Source organism: Muscardinus avellanarius (assembly GCF_963383645.1).
Source record: "Muscardinus avellanarius genome assembly, chromosome: 16".
NCBI lineage: Eukaryota > Metazoa > Chordata > Mammalia > Rodentia > Gliridae > Muscardinus > Muscardinus avellanarius.
In genome coordinates, this window is record NC_137802.1 from 20,442,152 (window position 1) to 20,469,404 (window position 27,253).

Sequence of the window (27,253 nt, forward strand, 5' to 3'; positions counted from 1 at the left end):
GAGTGTAGCCCGGAGGTAGAAGGGCTTCCAGGAACCCCAGTACCACCAAAAAAAAAAAAAAAAAAAAAAAAAATAGGAAGGGTTGGGGTATAGCTCAGAGGTAGAATGTCCCTGGGTTCAATTCCCAGTACCACATACGAAAAAAGGAGGGCTTCCTTGAAGCAGGGCTTAGTGTCTAGGCTGATGGGTAGAGGAACTAGGGAGGCTGAAGACCTGCCTGTGATTCTGGCCCTAAGAAAGAGAGTTGAGGCTGCCCTGAGAGTCCTCTGGGGTCAGAGGGGCCCAGGCCTGGAGCTCAGCAGGGGGTGAGTGCAGCCATGCAAGTGATGGAACCAGCCCAGCTGGTCGGACCTATTTAGAACTCAAGGGCACTGATTGGAGGTCTGGGGGCAGGAGTTGAGGATGGTCCCCAGGCTTTGGTGACTGTTAATGTGGCTTTAACAGAATGGGAGAAACTGGGGGAGGAATAAGAGTTTTATGTTTTGTTTGCTTTTGTCGGTGGTAGGGGTTGAGACAGAGAAATTGAGTTATGAATTAGACATATTATTGTAATACATTGACTCACATATTGATCTGTCTGTCCATCCATCATTATGTCTGTTGGAAAAAGAGCCTGGAGTTGAGAATGAGGCTAGGGTTTGAAATAGACTGAGACCCTTTCTGTGATCAAATCTTCAGCGTCCTGACCTGTGCTCTCATGAGTGTGTGTCCAGTTCCTTGTGTGCCAGGCACATAGGGCAATCAGTAAAGGGCTGTTAGTTCTGTGGTTATTGGTGTACGGTGCTCACCCTCAGCCCCCGCCTCTTCTCTGCTTCTCCCTGCCCCTTTCCCTCCTCCCCGTCTGTCTTCCCCTCACTCCAACATGCTGGGCTTTGCTGGTCCAGTGGGGGAGAGGATTTGCTGAGGAGGGAGCCCACAGTGGGTGATCGTGGGTGGGGTTGGCGCCTTCTTTCTCTGGTCATCTCAGCTTGAGCCACCTGTCACTTCCCAGCAGTGCTGGACAAAGAAAAAAGGGCAGGCTTGTAGCCTTCTACGCCATTTCTGATTCCAGCTTCATCCTAAGAGAGGAGGGTTTACCCTCATCCTACCCATATTCATCCTCATTACCCCAAGGCCTGGGGTGCCTTACCTGTCTGAAACTCCATCCTTCCACATCCCTTGGGTAGAAACCATGCATCCATAGGCTACCTTGGTCCCCACAATCCAACCCTTATGCCAGATGGGACTGGGGGGATGGGACTGGGGAAAAGTTTCACTGGGCTTTGGGCCTGTAGACAGCACTCTGATGGGATAAGCAGAGACAGCCTAAGGAGAATCTCCCTGGCTCAATTTCCTTTGACCCCTGCCGCTCCCCCTCAGAAACAGGTGCTTTGTCATGGAGAGCTTTGGACTTGGAGTCCAGTGACTCCTAAGAGTCCTCCCTTGGGTCTGCTGCTGAAAGCCTGGGTGGAGCTCAGCGTCTTCAACTGCATACTAAAGCAGATGTTCCAACTGTCCCCTTCGGGCCTCACGAGACTAGGGAGTGTATGGGCTGGGAGGTGCCGGTGGGCCTCCCTGGCCATGGCAAGGAGAGGTGAGGGGTTCTGGGCAGCAGTCCCCCAGGCCAAGCGCTCCAGCTGCTTCTCTCTGCAGTGCACTGCCAGAAGATTGTCCACAGGGACATCAAGCCATCCAACCTGCTCCTGGGCGATGACGGGCACGTGAAGATCGCCGACTTTGGCGTTAGCAACCAGTTTGAGGGGAATGACGCTCAGCTGTCCAGCACGGCGGGGACCCCAGCATTCATGGCCCCCGAGGCCATTTCTGATTCTGGCCAGAGCTTCAGTGGGAAGGTGACTCCCAGGGCCTGGGATGGGTGGGGGTTCAGGCAGAAGGCAGAACGGCTGGCAGCAGGATCCAGCATCTTAAGCCTTAAGGTGCAGGGTCCTTGCGTCTAGGAGTGACATGCTTGCCTCTTCTTGGAGTCTGACACATTCCCCAGCCTTGACCTCCTCTCATTTTCCAACAAAATGGTCCTAGAAGCCAGGCATGGTGGTGTATGCTTGTAATCCCAGTATTTGGGAGGCTGAGACAGGAGGATCACAGGTTCAAGACCAGCCTTAGCTACTTAGTGAGGCCCAACACAACTTAGTGAGAGACCCTGTTTCAAAATAAAGAATAAAAAAATGGGCTGGGGTGTAGCTCAGAGATAGAATGCCCTGGGTTCAATCGCTAGTACTACAAAAATAAAAATAAATAGGAAGAAAGAGAGAAAGAAAGGAAGAAAGAAAGAAAGAAAGAAAGAGAATAAAAAGAAAAAATGGTCCTAGATTTCCCCTGAAGATGTTACTGCCACTTGTTTTATGCTGGTTTCCGGGTTGGGCTATGGAACAGGCAGAGCCAAAATAGCCCTGCTAGCCAGGCATGATGGCACATGCCTGTATCCCAGTACTTGGGAGGCTGAGACAGGAGGATCACAGGTTTGAGGACAGCTGTAGCAGCTTAGTGAGACCGTCACCAACTTAGTGACCCTATTTCAAAATAATAAAAAGGGCTGGGGATATAGCTTGGAGGTAGAATGCCCCTGAATTTAATCCCCGGTACTCAGACAAAACAAAACAGAACCTTCTCCCCACCCTCCTGCATGCTGGCAAGGGCAGGAAATATCATAGTTAGGGAGGCTCCCTTGGTTCTGGGTTGTGGCAGGGTCTGAACTGGGCCATGAAAAATGGGGAGGATTTGAGCAGGAGGTGGAGCCCAGAGAATGTTTGAGCGAATTGAGAGGCACAGGGTGGGCAGGGTTTAGAGGACCTGGAGTCTAGGCTTTCTCCTAAAACACAGAGGTAGTAGGCAAAGCTTTTTGCATAAGGGGTTGCCATAGCCAGTGTCCCCTCCCTGCCCCAGGATTTGAGAATTTTAAAGACACTCCTGAAATGTCTTGGTTTGACCTGTGGGACTCACTGCCCCACTGTGGTCCACCAAAGAGGGGAGGTCTGAGAAGTACAGGGCTCTGAAGCTCAGGGATGCAGGGTATGTTTGTGTGTGTGGTGTTTGGGTTGAGCCCAGCGGCATTCTACCTCTGAATCACACCCCCAGCCCTTCTTATTTCTTGTTTTAAAACAGGGTCTAGCCAGGCATGATGGCTGTCGCACACTTGTAATCTCAGCATTTGGGAGGCTGAGGTAGGGGGATTGCCGTTCGCAGACAGCCTCAGCTACTTAGTGAGGTCCTTTTCAACTCAGTGAGACCCTGTTTCAAAAATAAAGAATAAAAAACAGGGCTGGGGGTGTAACTTGGAGGTAGAATGCCCCTGGGTTCCATCCTCAGTACCGCAAAAATAAATAAACAAATAAATAAATAAATAAATATGCCGGGTGTGGTGGCGCACGCTTATAATCCCAGCATTTGGGAGGCTGAAACCGGAGGATCGCGGTTCGCAGACAGCCTCAGCTACTTAGTGAGGCCCTTTGTAATTCAGTGAGACCCTGTTTCAAAATAAAGAATAAAAATAGGGCAGGGTATGTTGCTCATAAGTCAAATGCCCCTGGGTTCCATCCCCAGACCCAAATAAATAAATAAATAAATAAATAAATAAATAAATAAGATGGGCGTGGTGGCACATAGTTGTAATGAATCGCAGTTTGCAGACAGCCTCAGCTACTTAGTGAGGCCCTCCGCAACTTAGTGAGACCCTGTTTCTATATAAAGAATAAAAAATAGGGCAGGGCGTGTAGCTCAGAGGTTGAATGCCCCTGGGTACCATCCCCAGACCGGAAAAAAAAAATTAATTTAAAAGAAAATGTCTATCTGGGTTGCTGAAAGTCTTTCTAAGTTGCTGAGGCTGGACTTGAACTTACTATCCTCCTGTCTCAGCCTTTCAAGCACTGGTATTATAGGCATGTGCCACCACACCCAGCTAGGTTTTTTTATTTGGGAATGAGGGCATAGCTCAGTGGTAGAACGCTCACCTAGCACATGTGAGACATTAGGTTTGATCCCCAGCACTGCAAAAAAAAAAAAAAAAAGCCCCAAAACAAAATACTTTTATCTTGATATAATTCTAAATTTGCAGAAAAGTTGTTAGAAAGTACAAAGAAATCTCATAAAACTTTTTGCAACACAGATTTGCCATTTGCTATTTTGCCCCATTTGATTTTACCTTGTCTCTCCCTGTTTGCATTCCTGTTACATTCTTCAAGCCATCTGGGCTTATGTTGGAGACATCATGTCCCTTTTATCATTGCATACTTTAATGGCTATTTCCTTAGAACATGACATTCTCTTATGTGACCTCAGAACAATGATCAAAACCAGGAAATTTATCACTAATAAGACATAATTTGTAATATCATTTAAATTGTTGCAATTTATATCTAAATTTTGTCAGTTACTCCAGCATTGTGGGGTGTGTGTGTGTGTGTGTTACACTGGGCGTTGAACCCAGGGACGTTCTACTTCTGATCTACACCCCCCCACCCTTTTTATTTTTTGTTTTGAATCAGGGTCTTCCTGAATTCAGTCTCACTACTTGCTGAGGCTGGCTAAGAACCTTAAACTCTGTCTCAGCCTATAAGTACTGGGGTTACAGGTGTGTGCACCGCATCTGGCTGGTGCTGTCCTTTATAACTTTTTCTGTCCCTGGATGTAATCCAGTGTCACGTAACATCCACTTGTTCAGTGTTTTTGGTGTCCTCTGACCTGGAAGCTCCAGCCCTGGCCTCTCATCATTCCCGACCTTGACTTTCTTTCTGTTTCTTTTGTGTGGTGCTGGGGACTGAGCCCAGGGCTTCATGCATGCAAGGCTTTACCACTGAACTAGAGCCCCAGCCCTCTGATCTTGACATTTTTGAAGAGAAGGGCTTTTATTTGGTAAAATTATAAAATTTGGTAGTTTGTATGTGTCTGGTGTTCCCCACTGGCTTCCAGTGTTGCATGTGTGGCAGAGATATGTAGGTAGAGATCTGAGAATTGCTCTCATAAGACAGAAAGTAGATGCCAGGAGAAGAACTGGGGGGGTCTGCAGGGGAAAATGGAGAGAGAGCACATTTGAGGATCCAGGGCAGGAGGAGCCCCTTAGTGCATGAGAGCAGGGTGGACAGGGCCTTGCTATGGGCAGGGGCTGCTTTTGGTGATAGGAATAGGGTGGATGGTGGCTTCTTTAGGGAATGAGTAGGAAGAAAGACAACCCTTTGAAGCAGAGCTGGTTTAGTGAGTGTGACTTCAGTGCTTACTTGTCATTTCTGGGTGCATCTGTGTCACAGAGACAGCAAACGTGGCCCTGTGGATGGAGGAGGCTTTTCTGCTGAGTTGGAAGCACATTTGGTTTGCACCTGTCCCAAGGAGACTCAGAACCTCTGAGAGCAGGTGTTCTGTTCTGGTCATCTCTATGTTCTCAGGGCTCAGCCTACAGCCCAGCATGAGGCAAGCACCCGGGAGTGTTTATTGAGTCAATACATGACAGAGGAAGAAGGGTCCCTTCAGGCCCTTTCCACAGCCCACTGGAACTGGGTGTGCAGCGGGTGGTGGTTTCTCTTGGGGACTGATGTGAGCATGTTTCTTTCCAGGCCTTGGACGTGTGGGCCGCTGGGATCACACTGTACTGCTTTGTCTATGGGAAGGTGAGTACTGGGCAGCTTGCAGAGCTGAGGCAGGCCCAGACCCTGGGCACTGTGGGCTGGGCGCAGGGGATGGATGTGGGTCCTTCCTTGGTGTTTTTAAGTAGAGTGGCTTTTGATAGAAAGTCACCTGGCGCAGAAAAGGCTGAGTGAGAAGCGGTTTTCTTCTTTTCCCCCCATGCCCTTCGGGAAGAATTGATGTGAAGGATCCCGAGACAGCAGACATCCAAGGGAGGTGGTGGTGGTGGTGCTGCCTCTCTCCGTCCAGCGTGCCCCCTGGCCCTCTTTCCCTCGATGCCATTCATTCATTTATCCATGCATTCACGCAATCATTTGTTCACTGAGCAAAGTGTCTTTTGTGCCTACTCTGGATCAGACTGGGCCCCGGGGACATCCCATGCTGACACAGCTGAGACTCCTGCCCCAGGCGCTTCTGCTTTGGAGTCTGCACGAGGAGCAGGAGGGAATCTCAGTGAACACATCCCCAGACGCCAGCCCCTTACGGCTCTACCCAGTGTGGGTCAGGCCTCTGCCCTGCATCCTGTCTGTCTCTCTACTTCGCAGTGCCCCTTCATTGATGATTACATCCTGGCTCTGCACAGGAAGATCAAGAACGAGGCTGTGGTGTTTCCTGAGGCGTGAGTGGTGCACGGGGTTGAGGGCTCTGTATAGATGTGCCTCTGACGCCCAGCATCGGGCAGGGATGACTGCGGGTCATATGTTCACACCATTCCTTCACTGCAGGCGGGCATGGCGGCCGTGGCACCAACCCCAGCCCCATACGCTCAGGGAACCTCCACTTTCACCACATGGGATGGGGGCTTCAAGATGCCAGCATGCTTCCCATTTCACAGACAGAAAAGTGGAGGCTCCAGTTACCAGTGGGCTAGGATTCGAAGTGGCACTTTGGCCCGAGTTTCTGGCTCCTCATTCTTCAGGGCCCTTTCCCCATCCACCTAAGTGGCTGGAGCAGGACAGACACCAAAACTGGAGTTGCCCTCCATGGTTCCTGCTGTCTTGTTCCCACTTCTCCTGTGATCCCCAAGTCCTGTTGAGTCCTCTTCTTACCCATCATTGAGCCTCACTGCCCCCTGTGCCCCCTGACTATGTCACCTCAGTCCTTTCTGGTCTCCTTCCAGTCCAGCCAACACGACCAGGCTGGGGCAGTCCTGGTAAAGCACAACAAATCTGGCCATATTCCTGCTTATAGCTTGTCTGAAGCTCCCCAAATCCCGCAGGACAAAGGCTGCGCCCTGGTCATGACGATCAAGAGCCCCTGGGTTCTGCCATCACTCCTGTCCCCTGAGCCCTAGCCGACTGGATTTGGCCCATTTCCTTTTTGTCCGTTAATTTCCTGGCTCTGCGCCTTTCTTCTTGCTGTACTCCTTGCCAGGGATAGCTTGCTCTTTAGCCCAGGACTTTGCAAAGAGATTAAACATCTAAGACAGCAGAGGAAACCCAACTCAGCACACTCCCGGGTGCTTGCCTCATGCTGGGCTCTAGGCTGAGCCCTGAGAACATAGAGATGGCCAGAACAGAACACCTGCTCTCAGAGGTTCTGAGTCTCCTTGGGACAGGTGCAAAGAATAATTTTCTCCTCCCCAGTTTTAGATGGATAGGTCCTCCCAAGAACATTGGTAGCAGAAGACCCTGGAGTTTAGGCAGAGATGACCCAGGCTGCTGCAGGCTTAGAGTGCCATGTCCCTCCCCGGCGTCCCCATCCCTGCCCACACTCTTCTCAGAGGTGCTGTACCAACCTACTAGCCTCCCTGGGCCACCTGCAGGGTGGAGGAAAGGATAAGATGGTGAGAGGGAGGGAGGCCCCGCAGGCCCATGAAGCAGCTCTTCCCACATCATTCTCACCTCACTGAGTCCCAGGGCGGCCAGCCCCTCAGAACTCTGCATGTGGTCTCTGCCCTGGATAGACAACTTCATGTCCAGCTCAGGAAAGAGTTTCACTTGCTGTGAAACTCTCCCTTTCTGTTCCCCTGGGGGGCCCTCCTGCTCTTCCTGTCTACGGGTTGGATGTGTCTCCCATCCCAGGGCAGGAAGGGTGAGTGGACAGGAAGTGGTCCTCATCAGGAGTCTCACCCTCATCACTGGCATGGTGGCCCACTCCTGTAATCCTAGTACTTGGGAGGCTGAGACACAAGGTTCGGGACCAGCCTCAACAATGTGGTGAGACGCTCAGCAACCTAGCAAGACCCTGTTTCAAAACAAAAAATAAAAAGGGCTGTAGGTATAGCTTGTAGGCAGAACACCCCTGGGCTTAATCCACATTACCACAAAACAAAAACAACAGGCTCACCATCATCTTCTTTCTTCCCCTTTTTAGACCAGAGGTCAGCGAGGAGCTCAAGGACCTAATCCTGAAGATGCTAGACAAAAATCCTGAAACAAGAATTGGGGTGCCAGACATCAAGGTCGGGGAACAAGAGGGCTTGGGCTGGGCTGGGCCATAGAAAACAGGCCTCACTTTCCCCTTCCTGGAGAGACCTATACCAGGACATAGGTTTATAGGTTTGGGTTTTGGGTCTGTGGGCTTTGGACCCCTGGTCATTGCTGTCGGATGCCTAAAGTCCTTTGCTGATTGGCTGTCTGTCTGCTTGAGGTCTTAGCCCCTCCCTCTGGCCTCTACAGTTGCACCCTTGGGTGACCAAGAATGGGGAGGAGCCCCTTCCCTCGGAGGAGGAGCACTGCAGCGTAGTGGAGGTAACGGAGGAGGAGGTGAAGAACTCGGTCAAGCTCATCCCCAGCTGGACCACGGTGGTAAGAGGGTGGGGACTCAAGGCTCCCCTGTCCTGGGAGGGCTGAGGAGGGCGTGCCCATTGCCTGAGACTTGCTCTGTGCTTGGCCCTGTTGGAGGCAGAAGGCTGCCTGCTCGCCAGCCATGGTACAGTGTCACAAAGGTCACTGTTTCGCTGGAGGCTCACAGAGATAGAGGTGGTTACTCAGTAGGAAGACCAGGAGCTTGTCGAGTAGAGTGAGTGACAAACGAACATGCTGGCTGCCAGGTATGGTAGCACACACCTGTAATCCCTGTACTTGGGAGGCTGAGATAGGAGGAGCATAAGTTTGAGCCCAGCCTCAGCAACTTAGCAAAATCCTCAGCAACTTAGTGAGATGCTGTTTCAAAATAAAAAATAAAAAGGGCTGGGAGTGTATTTCAGAGGTAGAATGCCTCTGGATTCATTCCCCAATAGGAAGGAAGGAAGGAAGGGAGCGAGGGAGGGAGGGAGGGAGAAAAGAAGGAGGGAGATGGATACAAGGCCAGCTCCAGCACTTTAACGAGACCCTATCTCAGAACACAAAATAAAACCGGCACAGTGGTGCCTTCCTGTAATTCTAGTACTTTGGAGGCTAAGACAGGAGAATTGCATGTTCAAGGACAGCATCAGCAACTTAGGCCCTGTTTCAAAATAATAAATAGATCAGTAGATCGATTGATCGGGAGGTGTAGCTCAGAGGCAGAACAACCCTGAGTTCAATCCCTGAGTTCAATTTCATATATAAATAAAATTAATAAATAAAAAGCACTGGGATGTACCTCAGTGATAAAGTATGCCTGAGCTCCTAGTGGAGAAGGAAGGCTGGATGGATGTGGCCTTGCTGAGTGGCAGGACCCGCTGCGGCCAGAAGGGGCTTTTCTTCTTCCACGTGTGCACTGGACTTGTGCTGCCCCTCGGCCCTGCACTAGGTGCAGAGCATGACAGTGAGAGGCTTGGAAGAACTTTGATCTGGAGCAGTGGCTCCGGAAACCCCGTGTGTCAGTTGGGCTCCCAGCAGCCCCCTCAGGGAGTCGGAGCTGCCAGGGCCTGCGCTCCTCACCCTGACCTGTGCTCCCCAGATCCTGGTGAAGTCCATGCTGAGGAAGCGCTCCTTTGGAAACCCCTTTGAGCCCCAGGCACGAAGGGAAGAGCGTTCCATGTCTGCGCCAGGAAACTTACTGCAGTGAGTACTGGTGGACCGAGGCCTGTGGGTGCTCTTGGGGTGAGGGAACATTTGCACCATAGTGGGGCTCACAGGTGAGCCCAGGGCTTGTGAACACAGCCAGGTCTCAAGAGAAGGGTCCCACTTGCACCTCTGTGCTCCAGACGACTCAGAACTGGAAGGGCCCTGCCTGTGCCAGCCCTGCTCCAGTCCAGGCCCAGCACCCCTCACTCTCACCCCTCACACTGCCAGGACTGACCAGCTCATGTGGCCCTTCCAATGGGCAGGAAGACCTCACCCTCTCCCGTTGAGTTGAGCTCATGCCTCTAGCTTCAAAGCTGCAACTCCCTCTATCTTTGCACCTAGAAGAGGTTTATAACTAGGCATGCCTGCCCCTTGTGGAAGGCTGGATGGCCCACGGAGTGCCAGGCTGGATGGCCCACGGAGTGACAGGCCCTGGCGCCCACTTTCCTAGCCCTCGGGTGGGCTGTTGGCCGCTTTCCTGAGTGGCCCGTGTCACCTGCGGCCGACACCTCGTAAATGCTTGTCCAGCAAGTCAGTGTGGACAGATTGGTTGCTGGGCTGGGGGGAGGAACCCCCGTTTTCTGGGGGTCTTCCTATTGTGAACCACACATGTGGGTTTTCCACCTCCTGGGAGAGGCCAGAAGAGTAGTTTCCCAAACCTCTGTGAGCTTCCTCTCAGGCTTTTCCACTAGAATCAAAATCAGTTTGAGCTGAGCATGGTGGTGCATTCCTGCAATCCCAGCACTTTGGAGGCTGAGTCAGGAGGATTGCGGGTCCAAGAGCAGCCTCACCAACACAGCAAGACTTTTCCGCAATCTTAGCAAGACTGTGTTTCAAAATGAAAAATGAAAAAGGGCTGGGGATTTCGCTCAGAGGTAGAATGCCTCTGAGTTTAATCCCTGGTAACACACACACGCACAATACCAGGTTGGGATGCTGCCAGGGCTGCTCGAGTTTGAACACAGACCTGCAGAGAGAATTGGGAAGGGTCCTGGTCCTGGGGGGAGTTCACTTCCTCTGGCCTGTGAAGGGAGCTGCAGGGTGGGTAGATTGGCAGGAGCCAGGCCTCCTGGCCTACTTAGTGATCAAGCACAGCCAGGGAGGCGAACGTGCTGCCCAGGTGCCCCCGCCTCTCAGGAAGCAGCACTGCCACTGTCCTTCCGAGGGACCTCACAAGGAGGGGTGGAGGTGCGAGAGGCCTGGCATCTGAGCTGCAGTGTTCTGGGCTGGGGGGCAGGGGTTCCCCGAGCTCAGGTCTCAGGGCCCTGGTGCTGGAATGATGCTTAGCATAGGGGTAGTGTATAGAATTTGACATCTCAATGGGGCCGCCCCTGAGAATGAAAGGAGAAGCTACTAGTAATCACACCAGAAGCTGGCACAGGGGCACATGCCTGCAGTTCCAGCACTTGGGAGGCTGAGACAGGAGGATTGCAGGTTCAAGGACAGCCTCAGTAATGTATTAAGACTCTCAGCAACGGGATTCTAAATAAATAAATAAATAAATAAATAAAATAAAGCTGGGGATGGTGGTGCATGCTTGTAATCCCAGCGCTTGGGAGGCTGAGACAGGAGGATTACTCAGGTTCGAAGCCAGCCTCAACTACTTAGTGAGGCTCTCAGCAACTTAGTGAGACCCTGTTTCCAAATAAAGTATAAAATAGGGCTGGGGATATAGCCTGAAGGTAGGAATGCCTCTGGGTTCTATCCCCAGTACCGCAAAAAAAAAAAAAAAAAAAATCTGAGACAGTAGCTGGGAGGTAGAATGCTCTTGGTGTGAAGCCCCAGAACATACATTCATACATGCATAGATACATACACCAGAACAACTAATAGAATCAGGATCATGCCCAGAAAATTGGACATCTGGTCTCAGTAGCTCAGAGCTGTGGCCCAACGCCCCCTAGTGGCAAGACAAGTAGGCCACAGGTTAAGGATAAAGACCTAATCTGTGACCCCGGCCAGCGTGCAACGACTGGACTCAATACTTTCCAGTCATAAAATCCTATCATTCCATGACCCAACTTTAATTTTGAAAGCAGATTTTACCTCGTCACCGAGTCTCAACTTTTGTCCTTGACAGACTCCATATTTTACACTTTGGTATTGTTTTAAAAAGACAGGTCTTAGCCAGCTGTGGTGGCGCACGCTTGTAATCCCAGTGCTTGGGAGGCTGAGACAGGAGGATCGCACAGGTTCAAAGCCAGCCTCAGCTACTTAGTGAGGCTCTCAGCAACTTATTGAGACTCTGTTTCCAAATAAAGTATAAAATAGGTCTGGGAGCGTAGCCTGGCCCCTGGGTTCCACCCTTAGCAACACACACACACACACACACACACACACACACACACACACACCCCAAAGACAGAGCTTAGCATGGGGGGAATCAAATACAGGAATCCCCTGAATATGTAACCGAATCCCAAGACAGCTCTGCTCTATGAGCAAGACAAAGAAAGGGCAAAGAGAAAGCCCCCTAGCCAGCTGTGGAGGGGCCTTGAACTACTGATACTCCAAGCACGCAGGGAGACCAGCTGACTTCGGAGCCCCGCTGAGATGTTTAGATTCCTTCTCAGAGAACTGGGGAGCCATGGAAGGCTGAGGCTGGGAGCAGGGAGACCAGCCAGATGTGACTGCCATAAGGTGGGGCCCGAGCTTGGGGAAGTGGGTAAAGAGGTATTTGGGAGATTGTGGGATCCGAATGCCTGTGTGTGTGTGTGTGTGTGTGAGAGAGAGAGAGAGAGAGAGAGAGAGAGAGAGAGAGAGAGAGAGAAAGAGAGAGAGAATGTCTGACGCCTGAGATCCTTCTGGCCCTTGTGTCCCCTGAACAGGAAAGAAGGATGTGGTGACGGAGGTAAAAGCCCAGAGCTGCCCGGTGTCCAGGAAGACGAGGCTGCGTCCTGAGCTCCTGCATGCGCCCAGGGCCACCCAGCAGCACGCTCATCCTGCGCCTTCCGAGGCCCCCGCCCTATGTGACAGCCGCCCCTGCGGGCAGGGGGCTAGGGGCTGTGGCCCCTCTCCCGGCTCCCTTTCCGTGCTGCATGACCCCCGCGCACGTCCAGGGACAGAATTGGAATGTGTGTCATCTGGGGTGGGGCGCCTTCCTCCTCATCCCGGCTCTCTCTTATCCTAAGCTATCTTGTGGGAGAGCCAGGAGGCCATGGAACCTTAGAACCCCCACCTGGCTGGTTGGCAAGGCCTAAGGCAGGAGGCAGGAAACCAAGATGGCAGGTGGAGGCCCGGCTTGCTCCAACTCAGAGACCTCCTTCTGGGTCCAGGGGGCCCTGACTCTGCCGCCACAGCACATGGGGGAGGGGGTGCCAGAGCTCCCGTTCTGAGTGCTGGTCTGAAGGCCCTGGCCTCTCCCGGAACACCTGGGCCCCACTGGAGAGAGGACTAGAATATTGGAAAATGCGGGTTCCTTTTTTGTTGTTTTTTATTTCACTTTTTTAACCTGGAGGGCTAGGGGATGATATTCTTATCATCAGGGAGCATCTGATGAGCTTTTTTACACCTTTGGGTACCTCCCAGCACACCCAATGGGACTGGACTGACCTTCCTGTTTTGTACTTGACACTATCTGGAAAATGAGCTGAACTGAAATCAAGCTCAGAGCACAGGCCTGAAGGAGGAGCCCACACCTTTTACCCCTTTCTGCCATGGCTGCAGGAGAGGCAGCAGAGCGACCGTGGCCGAGGGCTGTGGACTCTCAGGGCCTGGCCTTGCACATGCTGAACTCACTGGAATCCAATCTCTGATCCCACATGGGTTACCCATTTCATTCCTATGGTGAAGGGTAAACTGCCTGGATTGGAGCCCTCGCTGGATGCAGCTGGGGTGCGTCCTGGCAGGCAGCCTCTCTGCAACTCCTCACCTCCAGGAGAGGTGCCAGCCAGCCTGCCCAGAGCTGGGGGTAGTGTGTGGGCACGCCCTCCTGAAGCAGGCTTTGCCTTCTCTCTGGAATCCATGTCTGGCTGGCCAGCTTCGTGCTTACTTGACCAAATGCTCAGAGAGGTGGATCCCCAAGGGAAATAATACAGGACTCGATACTCCCCCGAAAGCACAGCTGTGCGAGGAAGTTTAGCCACCTGCGTGGGTTTCCTATTGCAAAAGGGCTTGTTTGGAGAAGAAAAGGGAGGCGAGGCAGGAGGAGGGCCGCGTCCTGGCACATCTCTGCCTGTGGGTGTACATCGCGCCTCCATGTACACATGCATGTGCGTGCCCATCTGCTGCACACAGCGCACTAGCACATCTCGCACCAGTACATGCATCTGTAATATAGTTTCTGTGTCTATTTAAGACTAGGAGCAGAGTGTGGCCCTTTTGTCAATGGGCCCACATTTCTCCCCAGCTCCTCTGCATTGAGATGGTCAGTGTGACCCAGGGCTTAAGAAATAACCCACTTTTATAGAGTGAATGGGAGGCAAGTTAAAAGCCAGTCACTGGTCACTGTTGTGTCTTTGTCTCCCCTGGAGCCTGGAGGGCCAGAGCTTCAGGGAACTTCATGTGTTGACCCCCCAGGGCAGAGAGGATGGGGTCCTGACCCCACTGCTGAGGGTTTGGGCTGACGTCATTGTTTCTGAATGTAGCACAAGTGGTGAACAGACTCCATAAGAGTGCTTTAAAAAGTATCTTCCCAGGAAGCGAGTTAAAAATAATAAAAGCCCATTCTTGAATTTTGAAAAAAAGCTTTGTGTGTATATTTTCTGCATCTGTTCTTTCTTACCAGCTGCGCCGCCTGGTTTGGCTCACTTTTCTGGAAGGATCTGAGGTCTAAGTCCCTGAGCAGGGCAGTAAGGAGAGGCGCTCAGGAGAGGGGAGAGGGATGGATAAAGAAGGGCCAGCTCAGGAGGCTGCAGAGCCTCTGGGCAGGTCCCGTGGTCCCTCCTCGAGAAGAACTGGGTATTGAGAGCCAGCGGGCTGCAAGGACAGAAGTCCCTGTGGAGCCTCATGGGAATCTCTGTGGCACAGATCTGGCGCCACCTTAGCCGCGGGCACTGGTGCCCTGCCCATAGTGAGGCCTCTAGAGCAATGACGGCCTTGAGTCTGACCTTTGTTGTCACTTTTGGGGGGCTTTATTTGTTTTGTGGTACTGGGGATTGAACCCAGGGCATTCTACTTCCAAGCTACACCCCAGCCCTTTGTATTTTTTTTTTTTTTTTGAAGCAGAGTTTTGAACCTGTGATCCTCCTGTCTCAGCCTTCCAAGTACTGGGATTAGAGGCCAGCGCCACCACACCCAGCAGCTATCCAGTCATCTTTGGCTCAGTTTCCTTATTGGTAGGGTGTGAATAATGTCAGCATCTCCTTCATGTGACAGTAAATGAAGTCCTTGTACCAGGCAACTGGCACAGTGTTTGGCAGGCAGTAAGTACTAAGTAAATGGGACCCTTAAAAGGGAAACGAGCCAGACATGGTGGTGCACGATTGTAATCCCAGCGTTTGGGAGGCTGAGACAGGAGGATCGTGGTTTGCGGACAGCCTCAGCTGCTTAGTGAGGCCCTTTGCAACTCTGTGAGACCCTGTTTCAAAATAAAGAATAAAAAAAAATAGGGCTGGGGGTGTAGCTTGGAAGTAGAATGCCCCTGGGTTCCATCCCCAGTACTTTAAAAAAAAGGGGGAGGGACATGGAGTCTGGACCCAGCATGCCCTGTATGATTGGTGTTTGCCCAGCTGTTGAGCTTTCAGATGGGTGAAGCTGGAGACAGGGCAGAGGTCCTGGTGCTGAAGGCCAGGAGGGAAACCACGCCAGAGGCTCCCCAGTGTGGCAATCAGTTTTTCCATCTGAAAAAAGGAGACCAACCTGCTCCTGACTACTTTCTGGTTGTCCTGAGGCACCAAGCCCTCTCCAGGAGGGGCGTTGGCGCCAGGCAGAAGTTTCTCGAAACACCAGACTGGTAAGGGTTCCTACTTCCTCCTCCTCCTGGGGCCCCATGTCTCGTCTCCTCACCGGCCTCCTGGTTGTGGCCATCAGCCTTCCAACATGCACCCGGGCCTGTTGCTTGGGGGATCTTTCTGAGCACCCACCCAGCCGGGACCTAGCCTCAGCTCTTTGGGCCCAGCGTCCTGCAGGACTCTCCACATGCCCTTCTGGCTCAAGCTCCATTCACCCACCTCCATTCAAGCCCACTGCCTGCCAAGCACAGAGGCACATGCCTCTGATCTCAGTATTTGGGAGACAAAGACAGGAGGATCTCAAGTTCAAGGCCAAGATGAAACTGGAGGCAGGGTGGGGCTGGAGAAAGAGTGCTGAACCATCACTCTGGCTCCTGTGCACAAGAGGGATGGAGCAGAAGAACCAGAAAGACAGAGACCAGTAATCGGATCACAGCAGTGTCCAGATGAGGGACGACCTGGTGGTGGTCAGGGTGGAAGCAGAAGGACAGGAGGCCAGAATGACCAGATGTGAGGCTGGCCACGGGGTAGGGGGGTCAAGGTGGCTCCTGGCTTCCAGGCTTGCCCACCATGGGGGACACAGGGTGGACCCAAAGGATGAGTCTGCTATGCCTTGAGACATTCAAGATGTCTGGTAGGAAGACAGACATGTAGGTCTAAGTCTCAGAGGAGAGGGGAGAACTAGAAATGGAGCCCGGGGTGCTCAAGGTGTGGAAGGTTGGTGATGTTGGAAGACAGTTTAGGGTGAGCCTTGGGTGAGAAGAAAGAGGAGGAGGAGAGGAACCTGCAACAGCTCTGGAGCAGGAGCAGCCGGGAGGTCAGAGGAGAAGCAAATGCAGTGGTACGGAAGGGTGCACATGGGTTTGAGAACCACGAGTGGCCATCAGCATCCATGATACTGAGGGGTCTAGGGAAGTGGGGGCGGAGGGAAAGTTTTTTTTTAAAGAATTTAGTTATGAGCTAGGGATGGCGGCAAATGTCTGTCATCCCGGTACTTGGGAGGCTGAGACAGGAGGATTCAAGACTGACCTCAGCAAGTTAGGGAGACCCCATTTTTTTTTCTTTTTGTTTTGCTGTGGATGGAACCCAGGGGGATTGCACCTCTGAGCTACACTCCCAGCTCTATTTTATTATTTTATTTTGAAACAAGATCTCACTAAGTTGTGGAAGGCCTAAGTCACTAAAGATTCTGAGAAGATTCTCGATCTGAAAATCCTTGTACCTGAGATCCTCCTGTCTTGGCCTCTCAAGTATAGCATCACAAGTGTGTGCCACCACGCCTGGCGTGAGACCCTATTTCAAAGTAGGAAATCAAAAAGGACTGAGGATGTAGCTCAGGTGTAGAATGCCTCTGAGTTCAATCTGCAGCAGCGCACACATGAATTCAGCAATGGAGGTGAGGTGACGGGGCAGAAGCAAGGCTCCTCTCCTGTGGCTGGTGGCTGGGTGCCTCATGATCCTTTCTTCAACTGTGGAAACCCTTCCTTAACTGGTGTCCTCTACGCGTTCTAAGGATGGAAGTGAGCAGGGTGCAGGAGATGTCTGTGCCCGATGTAAAACTGTACTGAAGAGCATCCCTGCTTTAATCAGCAGGCATCACCCCAGGCCAGGGGACCAGGGGACCAGGGGACCAGCTCTCAAAGCATCTGATTTCACCTTTGGAGCTTAAGTTACCTTCTAATTACTTTGCCTTTTGTCATCCCAGGAGACACAGGCTTCTATTATTTCTATTCCTCTCTCTTCAGATGGGAAAGAGAGGGGAAATGGAATAGAGGCAGACAATTCCAGTTAAAGAAGAAGCAAAAGCCGGGTGTGGTGGCGCACGCTTGTAATCCCAGCACTTGGGAGGCTGAGACAGGAGGAATGCACAGGTTCAAAGCCAGCCTCAGTGAGCCTGGCGTGGTGGTGCACGCTTGTAATTCCAGCATTCGGGAGGCTGAGACCTGGAGGATCACGGTTTGCGGACAGCCTCAGGTACTTAGTGAGGCCCTCTGCAATCCAGTGAGACCCGGTTTCAAAATAAAGAATAAAAAATAGGGCAGGGGTGTAGCTCAGAGGTCAAATGCCCCTGGGTTCCATCCCCAGACCCGCAAAAAAAGCAAAACAAAACAAAACAAAACAAAAAACAAAGCCAGCCTCAGTTCCTTAGTGAGGCTCTCAGCAACTTAGTGAGACCCTGTTTCCAAATAAAGTATAAAATAGATCTGGGAGTGTAGCCTGGAGGTAGAAAGCCCCTGGGTTCCACTCCCAGTACCAACCAACCAACAAACCAACCAACAAACAAACCGGATGTGGTGGTGCACACCTGTAATCCTAGTACTTGGGAGGCTTAGATGAGAGGATCACAGGTTCAAAGCCAGCCTCAGCAATTTAGCAAGGTTCTCAGCAGCCTAGTGAGACCCTGTTTCCAAATAAGAAGAAAGAAACAACAAGTAAACCTTTTCAAAGACCCTGCTGGTACCCTCCTTTCACAAACTTCTGAAAAGAGTTCTCCACATTGTTTCAGCTGTTTCTTCCTTTCCTCCCTTCCTTTCTCTCTCTTTTTCTTTCTTTTCTTTCTTTCTTTTTTTTTTTTTTTTTGTGTGTGTGTGGTACTAGGGATCAAACCCAGGGGCATTCTACCTCCTAGCTACACCCTCAGTCCTTTTTTGAGTTTTTGTTTTGAAACAGGGTCTCAGTAGGTTGCTGAGGCTGTCTTCAAACCTCCCAAGTACTGGGATTATGGGTGTGTGTCACCACATCTGACCTCAACTTTCCTTTTTTTTTTTTCCCAGTACTTGTGATGGAACCCAGGGGCATTCTACCTCCGAGGTACACCCCCAGCCATATCTTTTCTTCTTTATTTTGAAACAAGGTCTCAATGAGTGGCAAAGGACCTCACTAAGTAGCTGAGGCTCTCTGTGAACTGTGATCCTCCTGTCTCAGTCTCCCCAGTGCTGGGATTATAAGCGTGGGCCACTACGTTTGGTTTCAACTCTCTCTTCTAATCTGCTTTCCCCTATGGACATTGGGCTCCTCAAAGTCACCAATGGCCAATAAAACTCTAGATCCAAGCCAAATTCCTCTGTGAATTGGTGGCTGCATTTGACACTCATCGACTCCTTCCTAACCCTCTGCCCCCACCAGCTGTTACAATGCCCCACTCTCCTGATATCCTCTGTTAATAAAAGCCATTCAGACTTTGGAAATAGGGAAAAGGATAACCCTGGGTAGTGCCAAGTGTAATCAGACATGCCCTTTTTTCTTGGGGATCACCTGATTCTCCATGATGTGTTCTATTGGTTAGGGTATTTTACAACTCTTGAGAGTACAAGCTAATTTAACAAATAAATAATTCTTGCCCAATAACAAATAAGTAATTATTGATTTTCTTACTAATTCTTCTCCATAACAAATAATCTTGTTCCTTACTTATTAATGAATGGATAAAAGGCCTGGGAATATAGCTCAGTGGTTGAGTGCCTGTCTGGTATGCATGAGGCTCTGGATTCTGTCCCCAGCACTGCATAAACAAACAAAAGAGCTTTGGCATAGGTTTACTTTATATCTGTCTGAGAGTCATGCCCTCCTGAATTCTGCATGGCTCCCCTCAGCAGGATGCACTGAGGACAGGAATGTGGTGGTGAGCTGAGCGACCAGATAGGGGAAAGCACAAGTTGGTTTCCTGAAGGCAGCTGGGGAACCTTGGTATTTGACTGACTGTCTTACCCCTGGCTGGATTCCTAAGGCGCGGCTGGCTGCAGTCCCCCAGCTCTCCTCCTGACTGCACTGAACTATGCACGGAGTCCTTCCTGCAGAGAGTTCTCCAGTGGCATAGTGTCCTCTCCGCCTCTGTGCTGGCCTCCTGGTGCCCACAGGTGACACGGGACTGCTTCCTTCTCTCCCAAGGGCCACTCCACTCTTAAGGGCCTAGAAAGTAGTGAGACCGTGACTTCACAGCTGGCTGCTGTCACAGCTGGCCATTAAAGGCACAAACTTTCTTATTTATTTATTTACTTGTTTGTTTTTTGTGGTGCTGGGGACTGAACCCCAAGGGTATTCTAACTGAGCTATATCTCTATTCCTATTATTTATTTATTTATTTATTTATTTATTTATTTGGTGGTACTGGGGATGGAACCCTTCTACCTCTGGGCTATACTCCAGACCTATTTTATATTTTATTTGGAAATAGGGTCCCTTAAGGCAGTGAGGCTGGCTTAGAATCTGCACAATCCTTCTGTCTCCACCTCCCAAGCGCGGGGATTACAAGTGTGCACTACCACGCCCGGCTCCTATTTTATTTTTTAATTATGTTTTTTGCAGTACCGGAGATGGAACCCAGGGTGGGGGGTCTACCTCTGAGTGACACCCAGCCCAATTTTCTATTTTTTTACTTTGAAACAGAGTCTCACTGAGTTGCAAAAGACCTCACTAAGTAGCTGAGGCTGTCTGCAAATCGCAATCCTTCTGTCTTGGCCCCCAAATGCTGAGATTCCAAGAATGTGCCACAATGCGCGACTTATTTTTTATTTTAAAACAGGGTCTTGTTAGGTTGCTGAGGGTGCTATGTTACCAAAGCTGGCCTTGAGCCTATGATCCTCCTGTCTCAGCCACTGGTTATGGTGAAATACGTCTATAATCCCAGTATTTGGGAGGCTGAGATTGGGGGTTCAGCTCAGAGGTAGAGTGCCCCTGTGTTTAATCCCCAGTACCAAAAAAGAAAAAGAAAACCAGTATAATGATGGAGTCTGCAACTGTCATTTATAGCTGGCCACTCCAGGCACAAATTTTCTTTGAAACATTCTTTAAAGCACACATAAATACATTCAACCCATTTTTTAACTACTTTGTGTCTTTTTCATCAAGCAAAATCAGCCTTCTAAAGAGTTCCATTTTATTTTTGTCCTGTGGTTTAGCCCAGATTTAAGAAAAACTGTGAGGTACTATACCACTTCTGTCAGGCCCTCTATATATGCAGAGTTATCTCATTTAATCCCCACAGCTCCCTACGGAGGTGGATAACATTGTTCCACTTTACTTAAGAAGGTGCTTGTCCAGGGTCACAGATTGTGTGTCTGATTCTGATCATATTCTTCCTTGGTTTATAATTATTTATTCCTTGGTGAACAAAGCTGGCAGGGCCTTGGAGACTCTAGGGTGCTGCCTACCCCTTTCTCATATGGAAAGACAGATTGAAAAAAGGCCAGAACTAGACTCCAGGAGAAAAATGCAAAATCAGGACTCAAGCCAAGACTGACATGAGAAACCCTCTGGAAGCCTAGACATACCCTCTTTCTCAAGGAGGCTTATTATAACTCACTACCTGCAGGAAATTGTGTTTACAGGTATAGGGTGACTGGAACCCCCAGGAGTCAGGAAACTGAGGTCCACGTTCTGGACTTTACAAAGGTCACTACTGTTTTGGAGTGTGTGTGTGCGTGCGTGCGTGCGTGTGTGTGTGTGTGTGTGTGTGACTGGGGATTGAACCACCCTGGTGCATTCAACCTCTGAGCTACATCCCCAGCCCTATTTTATTTTGAAACAGGGTCTCACTAAATTGTGGAAGGCCTCACTAAATTGTTGAGACTAGCCTCAAACCTGTAATCTTCCTGTCTCAGCCTCCCAAGTACTGGGATTACAAGCATATGCCACCATGCCTGGCACTAAGGATTGAATCCAGGGGAGTTCTATCTCTGAGGTACACCTTCAGCTCTTTTTATTTTAAAACAAGGTCTTACTAAGTTGCTGAGGGTCTAACTAAGTTGCTGAGGTGGCCTCGAGCCTATAATCCTCCAGTCCCAGCCTCCCAACTACTGAGATTACAGGCATGTACCATCAGTGGCAGGTTACAGAACTGTTTTGTCTCTTAAATAATCTGTATCTTAGCCAGGTGTAATGGCACTCATCTGTAATCTCAGTACTTTGGAGGGTGAGACCATATGATTGCAGGTTCAAGGACAGCCTCAGCAAGTAGTGAGACTCTCATCAACCTGGTGAGACCCTGTTTAAAAATGAATATAGTTGGGCGTGGACGCCAAGAGGCTGGGAGGCTGAGGCAGGAGTATTGCAGGTTATTCTCAGCAATTTAGTGAGGCTCTCAGCAACTTATTGAGACCCTGTTTCCAAATAAGAAATAAAATAGGGCTGAGGGTATAGCCTGGAGGTAGAGGTCCCCTGGATTCCAACCCCAGTACCATAAAATAAAATAAAATAAAATAAAATAGTGCTGGAGGTGTAGCTCAGAGGTAGAATGCTCCTGGGTTCAATCTTCAGTACAAAAAAAAGGTCTGCTTCTTGGGTAATTTGTGTGTGTGTGTGTGTGTGTGTGTGTGTGTGTGTGTGTGTGTGTGTGGTACTGGGGTTCCTAGAAGCCCTTCTACTTCCGGGCTAGGGATACACTCCCAGACCTATTTTTATATTTTTTTATTTGGAAACAGGGTCTCTTAAGCCAGCGCACGCAGCTGGCTTCGAACCTGCACGATCCTCCTGTCTCCGCCTCCCGAGCGCAGGGATTACAAGCGTGCGCCACCACGCCCGGCTTGGGTAATGATTATTATCGTACTGGGTACCCAGGGGCGTTCAACCTCTGAACTATATCCCCTGCCCTGTTTCATTTTTTATTTGGAAACAGGGTCTCGATAAGTTGCTGAGGCTGTTCTGGAACCTGTGATCCTATCTCAGCCTCTCAAATACCGGGATTACAGGCGCGTGTGCCACCTCGCCCGGCTTGGCTGTTTTTAGTGCCTGTTTCCTCACGTGTCAGAGGAGGTTAATAATATGTAATTCATAGTAAGCAAGCGCGTGCAAGTGTCTGGCACAGAGCGATCGTTTAGTAGTTAGCTTTTAGCGCAGGTGTAGCTATTTTGCAGCCTCAGACGTCGCGGGTTTCAGGGCCCGCCCCTTCTCACCAGGTTCCTCCGCACGCCGGCCTGCGTTCCTCCTGCCACCAGGGGGCAGCGGCACCGAGGGCGGCTCTTTTCTCTTTTTAGCCGGAACAGGCGACGCTCTAGATGACGACTGCCGTCTCGGTGGCCCGCGGCGGCGGCGCTCTAGCCGGCGGGCGAGCAGGCGGGCTGTCGGCGGTGCGCCCGGCAGGCAGCGATGGCGGCCGTGCGCGGCCTTCGAGTGTCGGTGAAGGCGGAGGCCCCGGCGGGGCCGGCCTTGGGGCTCCCGTCGCCGGAGGCGGAGGCGGGCGTGGAGCGGGGCGAGCCGGAGCCCATGGAGGTGGAGGAGGGCGAGCTGGAGGTGGTGCCGGTGCGGCGCTCGCTGAGGGAGCTGGTCCCGGTACGCGGGGCGCGGAGGGCCGGCGGGGGCCGGGCCGAGCCCGGAGTGCGTGCCCGGGCGGGCAGAGCGGCCGAGGGCTGGGCCCGGCCGGCGGGGAGAGCGGGGCGCGGGCTGGAGACGGAGGGGACCCCGGGAGGGGCGGAGCGGAGCGCCGCGTCCGGGCTGCTGGTGGGTCCTGCTCCGGTGTCGCCAAACATGGCACTCGCTCTTTCTCCTGGGAGGGCCGGACCTGTCAGCAGCAAACACTGTGCTGCTGTTGTGACCTGAGGGGTGATCTTGCCCCCACGCCCCGCCACTGTTGTGTAGCACTTAACAACCGTGGCTTCGGCGTCTGACCCGCAGTGGTCCTTGATCTCTCTTTTACCACAACGGGGATGGTGAGTGGTGTTTTGCGTGTGGTTTGCTGGTCATATGCCCAGGTCTTAGAGCTGGTCTCAGGTCTGAATAGCTCAGTTTCACATATGACATGAACACATGAACTTTATTATTATTTTTTTTACTACATATTAGCAAGACTTGCTTTTGATCTGAAGTTATGGGTGTTATGTGAAAAAGCTAAGAAGATAGCAACGAGTAATTGCGGTAACAGTGAATATAATTGTATTTTTCATTTATTACATTTTATCACTTAAGTGCCACTGCAGTTATTACATAGGCATACTCGTCCATCCATTCAGTTTAACATGTAGGTATTGCAACCTCCCTCTCCCAGTATATGTTAGGCATAGTCCTAGATGCTTGATCAAGATTAGACTTCCTCCTGGAGTTTTCTAGTAGGGGACACAAGCAAATAATTGATTTCCATTAACATTAAGTGCTGTGAAGAAAGTAAAACATGTTAATGGGATAGAAAGTACAGGGGCCAGAGGGCATGCAGAGCATGAGGCAGAGTGTGTTAAGATGGGCAGGGAGGTCCTCTGAGGTAGTGACATTCAAGATGAACCCTAATTGACAAAAAGGGACCGACTATGTGCAGACTGGAAGGGAATGTACCCAGCAGGGCAACAGCAAGCACAAAGGCTCTGAGATGGGAACAAGATTGTTTTGTTATAGAAATGTTAAGTTCTGTAGCACAAAAGGGAGAGCAGAAAAGGAATAGGCAGATACCACAGAGAGCCCAGAAGTTGTCATGGAATCATACTTTCAGTTGATGGAATCACTTAAGGTTTGGGTAGGCTAATGTCTAACAAGTCTTCTCCTTCCAGTGCTTGATTGCTACTATGTAGTCAGAGGGATGGGCCTAGTAGTAAGGGCTTGTCAGGGGTTGGAGAAGGAATGCTTTTTTGAAAAGAATGACTATTTGAAAAGAACCAGTTGTCAGGCGCCTTTTGTCATGGATTTTCTCTTAGTTGCTGTCAGCACTTCTTGCCCTTCTTTGTGTTAGGACACAAGTAGAAGATATGAAAACAAGGCCGGCAGCTTCATCACAGGAATTGATGTCACTTCCAAGGTAAGACCACAGTTTGTTTTTTCATTTTGGTAAGTGGATACTCTCAATGAACTTGGTCCTTAGGACTTAGGCAGAACAGTGAGAAAAAAAAAAAAAATCTCCTTTTTTCTTTTGTTGCTGAATTAAAGAAAAAAAATTTTAAATTTCTTGTTTTACAGTGATATCTTCATATATCCTGAAAACATCCAGGTAGCATTTTTGTATTCCTGTGTCCACAAAAAGATAAATTTGCTACCTTTCTATGCTTAACCATTTCCAAGGAAGAGTTCTGCACTGAAATATTTGTTTTGTTTGTTTTTTTGCAGTAGTGGGATTCAAACCTGAAGGTGCTCTACCCAGATATTTTTATTTTGAGACAAGATCTCACTTAAGTTGCTTAAGCTGGTTTGAATTTGTGATCTTCCTTCCTCCTGAGTCACTGAGGTTACAGACCTGTGCCTGTCTGGAAATGCTTTTTTAATTTAATGCTGTGCCTGTCCTTTAAAAGTGTTTCATTTATTTATTTGTTTGTTTGTTTATTTATTTATTTATTTTTGGTGCCAAGGATTGAACCTAAGGGCATTCTATCTCTGAGCTACATCCCCAGCCCTTCTTATTTTAAAACAGGGTCTCACTAAATTGTTGAAACTGGCCTCAAATTTGTGATTCTCCTGTCACACTGGGGCACTCCTAAGTACTGGGATTATACCATTCCTTGTTTATTTCCACTTCAGGTAGAACAAACCATGAATAGCTCTTAGTACATACTGGGTCCTTAGTGAATGTCTTTATTTCTCACTGGTTAAAAACTTTGAAAAATAGTGTTTCCTGATTGTGTGTCTGTCTAAACCTTGAAGGCAAGTCAAGTGAATTATTCTCTGTACCTGAGAATATTTCTCCTTATCTAGTGATTGCTGTTGCCATAACATCATCTTCATTGCAACACTTTAGAGTGAAACCTGTCATTTTCCTTATAAACTGTCAGTTTATATTTGTTGTTCTAAGCCATTTTTCTGATTTAAATGTGTCTGATTAAGTTTGGAACAGAATTTTGAATTACAGTTTTGAATAGTAGTATTTATTGCTATATTGGATACCTAAAATAAATAAAAATAAATATGTTGTAATTACCATTTTATAGTTTACCTATGTCTCAGTCTGTCTCAGATTATTTAAAGGCCAAAAGAAAGAACTGATCATTTTCTGGACAAGAAAATAGTATAAAGTGAAAGTGTTTCCTTATTGTATTTGAGAAACAGACTGTTCTTAGTCCTGCATCAGTCCCCTTATGTGAAACAGGTGTATGCGGAAAGAGCGGCAGTCCCAGAGTTGGTATTTAAATTGTCACTAAAGGAAAGTAGATTGTTGTTTGTACTAGGAAGACTTCAGTGAAGAGAACTAGCCTAACTATTGGGAAATAGCAAAAATGTTGCTGCTTTACCGACCCTCATAAGCTTTCTATAGTTAGATCTTCAATTAGTGTGGTAAAGTCAGTATACAATTAGAGAAGGATTCCTAACCGCCCGCAGGAAACAGCATTTGGATTTGTATTTATTTTAGCTTTTGGGAGAGACTTAACAAAACAAATTATTTTTTCATTGAAGCACCGATGCTTCTTGCACTTAAAAATGAAAACTGGTAATTCCATGGATACAAGGCTGGAATAGAGTGTCTTTGCTCCAGTGCTATTTTTAAACAGGGAACTAGCTTTAGGGAGTGGACTATTCAGGCAGATATAATGTAGAAGAGCATGGTAGGTGTGATTACCCTTTGCGATGTAAAGTGATAGTGGTGGTGAGAAGGCTGCTAGAAATAGCACTGGGATCAGAAGAGCTGCCCCCTTATCTAGAGCTAACCTAAGTTCCTCCAGCAAACCTTTTTTTTTCTTTTTTCTTTTCTTTTGCGTGGAACTGGGGGGTTGAACCCAGGGCCATTCTACCTTGAGCTATACTCTCAGCTCTATTTTTTATTCTTGATTTTGAGACAGGGTCTCACTAAGTTTCAGAGTGCCTCTCAAAGTAGTTGAGGCTGGTGGTGAACCTGCCATCATCCTGTCTCAGCCTTCTAAGTACTGAGAGTACAAGCTCTGCCACCACGCCCTGCTTCCAGCAAACCTTTTTACTTTCTTGTCCCTCGATTTCTGCATCTGGAAAATTGAGATGCTAAGATTGTGTAGTTTTAATTTGTTGGTAAAATTGTCAATAATGTATGAAATGTCAGAAAACTTCGTAAACAAGTACTTACTGAATTTCTGCTACATCCAGGCATTATGATAGGACAGAGGTGACTAGAAATTATAGCAGTGTTACTCTGTTGCCCTCATTAAGTGTGATATCTAATTTTCTGCAAAACTCAATGAAGTTATAGTGTTGCTTTATTTTTCTGATTTATTTTAAGGGTGTCACTGATGCTTCATGTTGTACTTATAATTAAACTTTCTTCCTCCATGTTTTACCTCTTTGACTTTTCCTATACTTTCTAGGAAGCAATTGAAAAGAAAGAACAGCGAGCCAAGCGCTTTCATTTTCGATCAGAAGTAAATCTTGCCCAGAGAAATGTAGCCTTGGACCGAGACATGATGAAGAAAGGTACAGAATACTTTGGGAAGAATTTCTCACATTTCCCCAGAGAGTGACTTTTCCCTTCTCTGCCTAAGTATACTTCCAAAGGAAGAGACTTGTGAAGTCCCCGCTAGGAGGTCATCTGTTGAAAGCTGAGGTTTCAGCTCCAGCTCAGATGTTAGATGTATAAAAAGAGAGATTGTCTTCTCTGAGGAAGCCTAGAGAAAGTTTCCAGTTAGTGGGAGAGACAGGAGTACCTGCACCCATTTTCTGCTTTTAACATAGAGATACTAACTTTTGTTGGCCTTTAAATGTAGTAGTATATCACAGTGAGACCTTCTTTTGGGGAATTGGAGCAATTTTGGGATTGGTGTGGGAAACCTTTTTCTTTTTTTTTTTTTTTTTTTCAGTACCGGAGATGGAACCCAGGGGCATTCTAACTTCGAGCTACACTCTCAATCCTATTTTTTATTTTTTATTTTGAAACAGGGTCTCGCTGAGTTGCAAAAGGCCTCTCTAAGTAGCTGAGGCTGGCCGCGAACCGTGATCCTCCCGTCT

At 49.3% G+C, this 27,253-nt stretch overlaps 2 protein-coding genes across 3 annotated transcripts in view; both read left to right on the plus strand.

Annotated features, from left to right (window-relative positions):
* Positions 1–12,449, plus strand: part of CAMKK1 (calcium/calmodulin dependent protein kinase kinase 1) — a gene marked incomplete at its 3' end in the record, with an annotated part of 28,255 nt that extends 15,806 nt beyond the window's left edge. The window contains exons 10-16 of one of the 2 annotated variants that reach the window (XM_080712771.1): positions 1,633–1,832; positions 5,544–5,597; positions 6,159–6,232; positions 7,930–8,017; positions 8,235–8,363; positions 9,442–9,545; positions 12,377–12,449. In XM_080712771.1, coding sequence (XP_080568897.1) covers positions 1,633–1,832; positions 5,544–5,597; positions 6,159–6,232; positions 7,930–8,017; positions 8,235–8,363; positions 9,442–9,545; positions 12,377–12,449 — 722 coding nt within the window. Of the gene's footprint in view, positions 1–1,632; positions 1,833–5,543; positions 5,598–6,158; positions 6,233–7,929; positions 8,018–8,234; positions 8,364–9,441; positions 9,546–12,346 lie in introns of both variants that reach the window. The other variant, XM_080712772.1, reaches the window with a different exon arrangement.
* A 10,073-nt stretch (positions 12,450–22,522) lies between these two features.
* Positions 22,523–27,253, plus strand: part of NCBP3 (nuclear cap binding subunit 3) — a gene marked incomplete at both ends in the record, with an annotated part of 42,556 nt that continues 37,825 nt past the window's right edge. The window contains 3 exons of the mRNA XM_080714212.1: positions 22,523–22,705; positions 24,090–24,155; positions 26,617–26,722. Coding sequence (XP_080570338.1) covers positions 22,523–22,705; positions 24,090–24,155; positions 26,617–26,722 — 355 coding nt within the window. The remainder of the gene's footprint in view (positions 22,706–24,089; positions 24,156–26,616; positions 26,723–27,253) is intronic.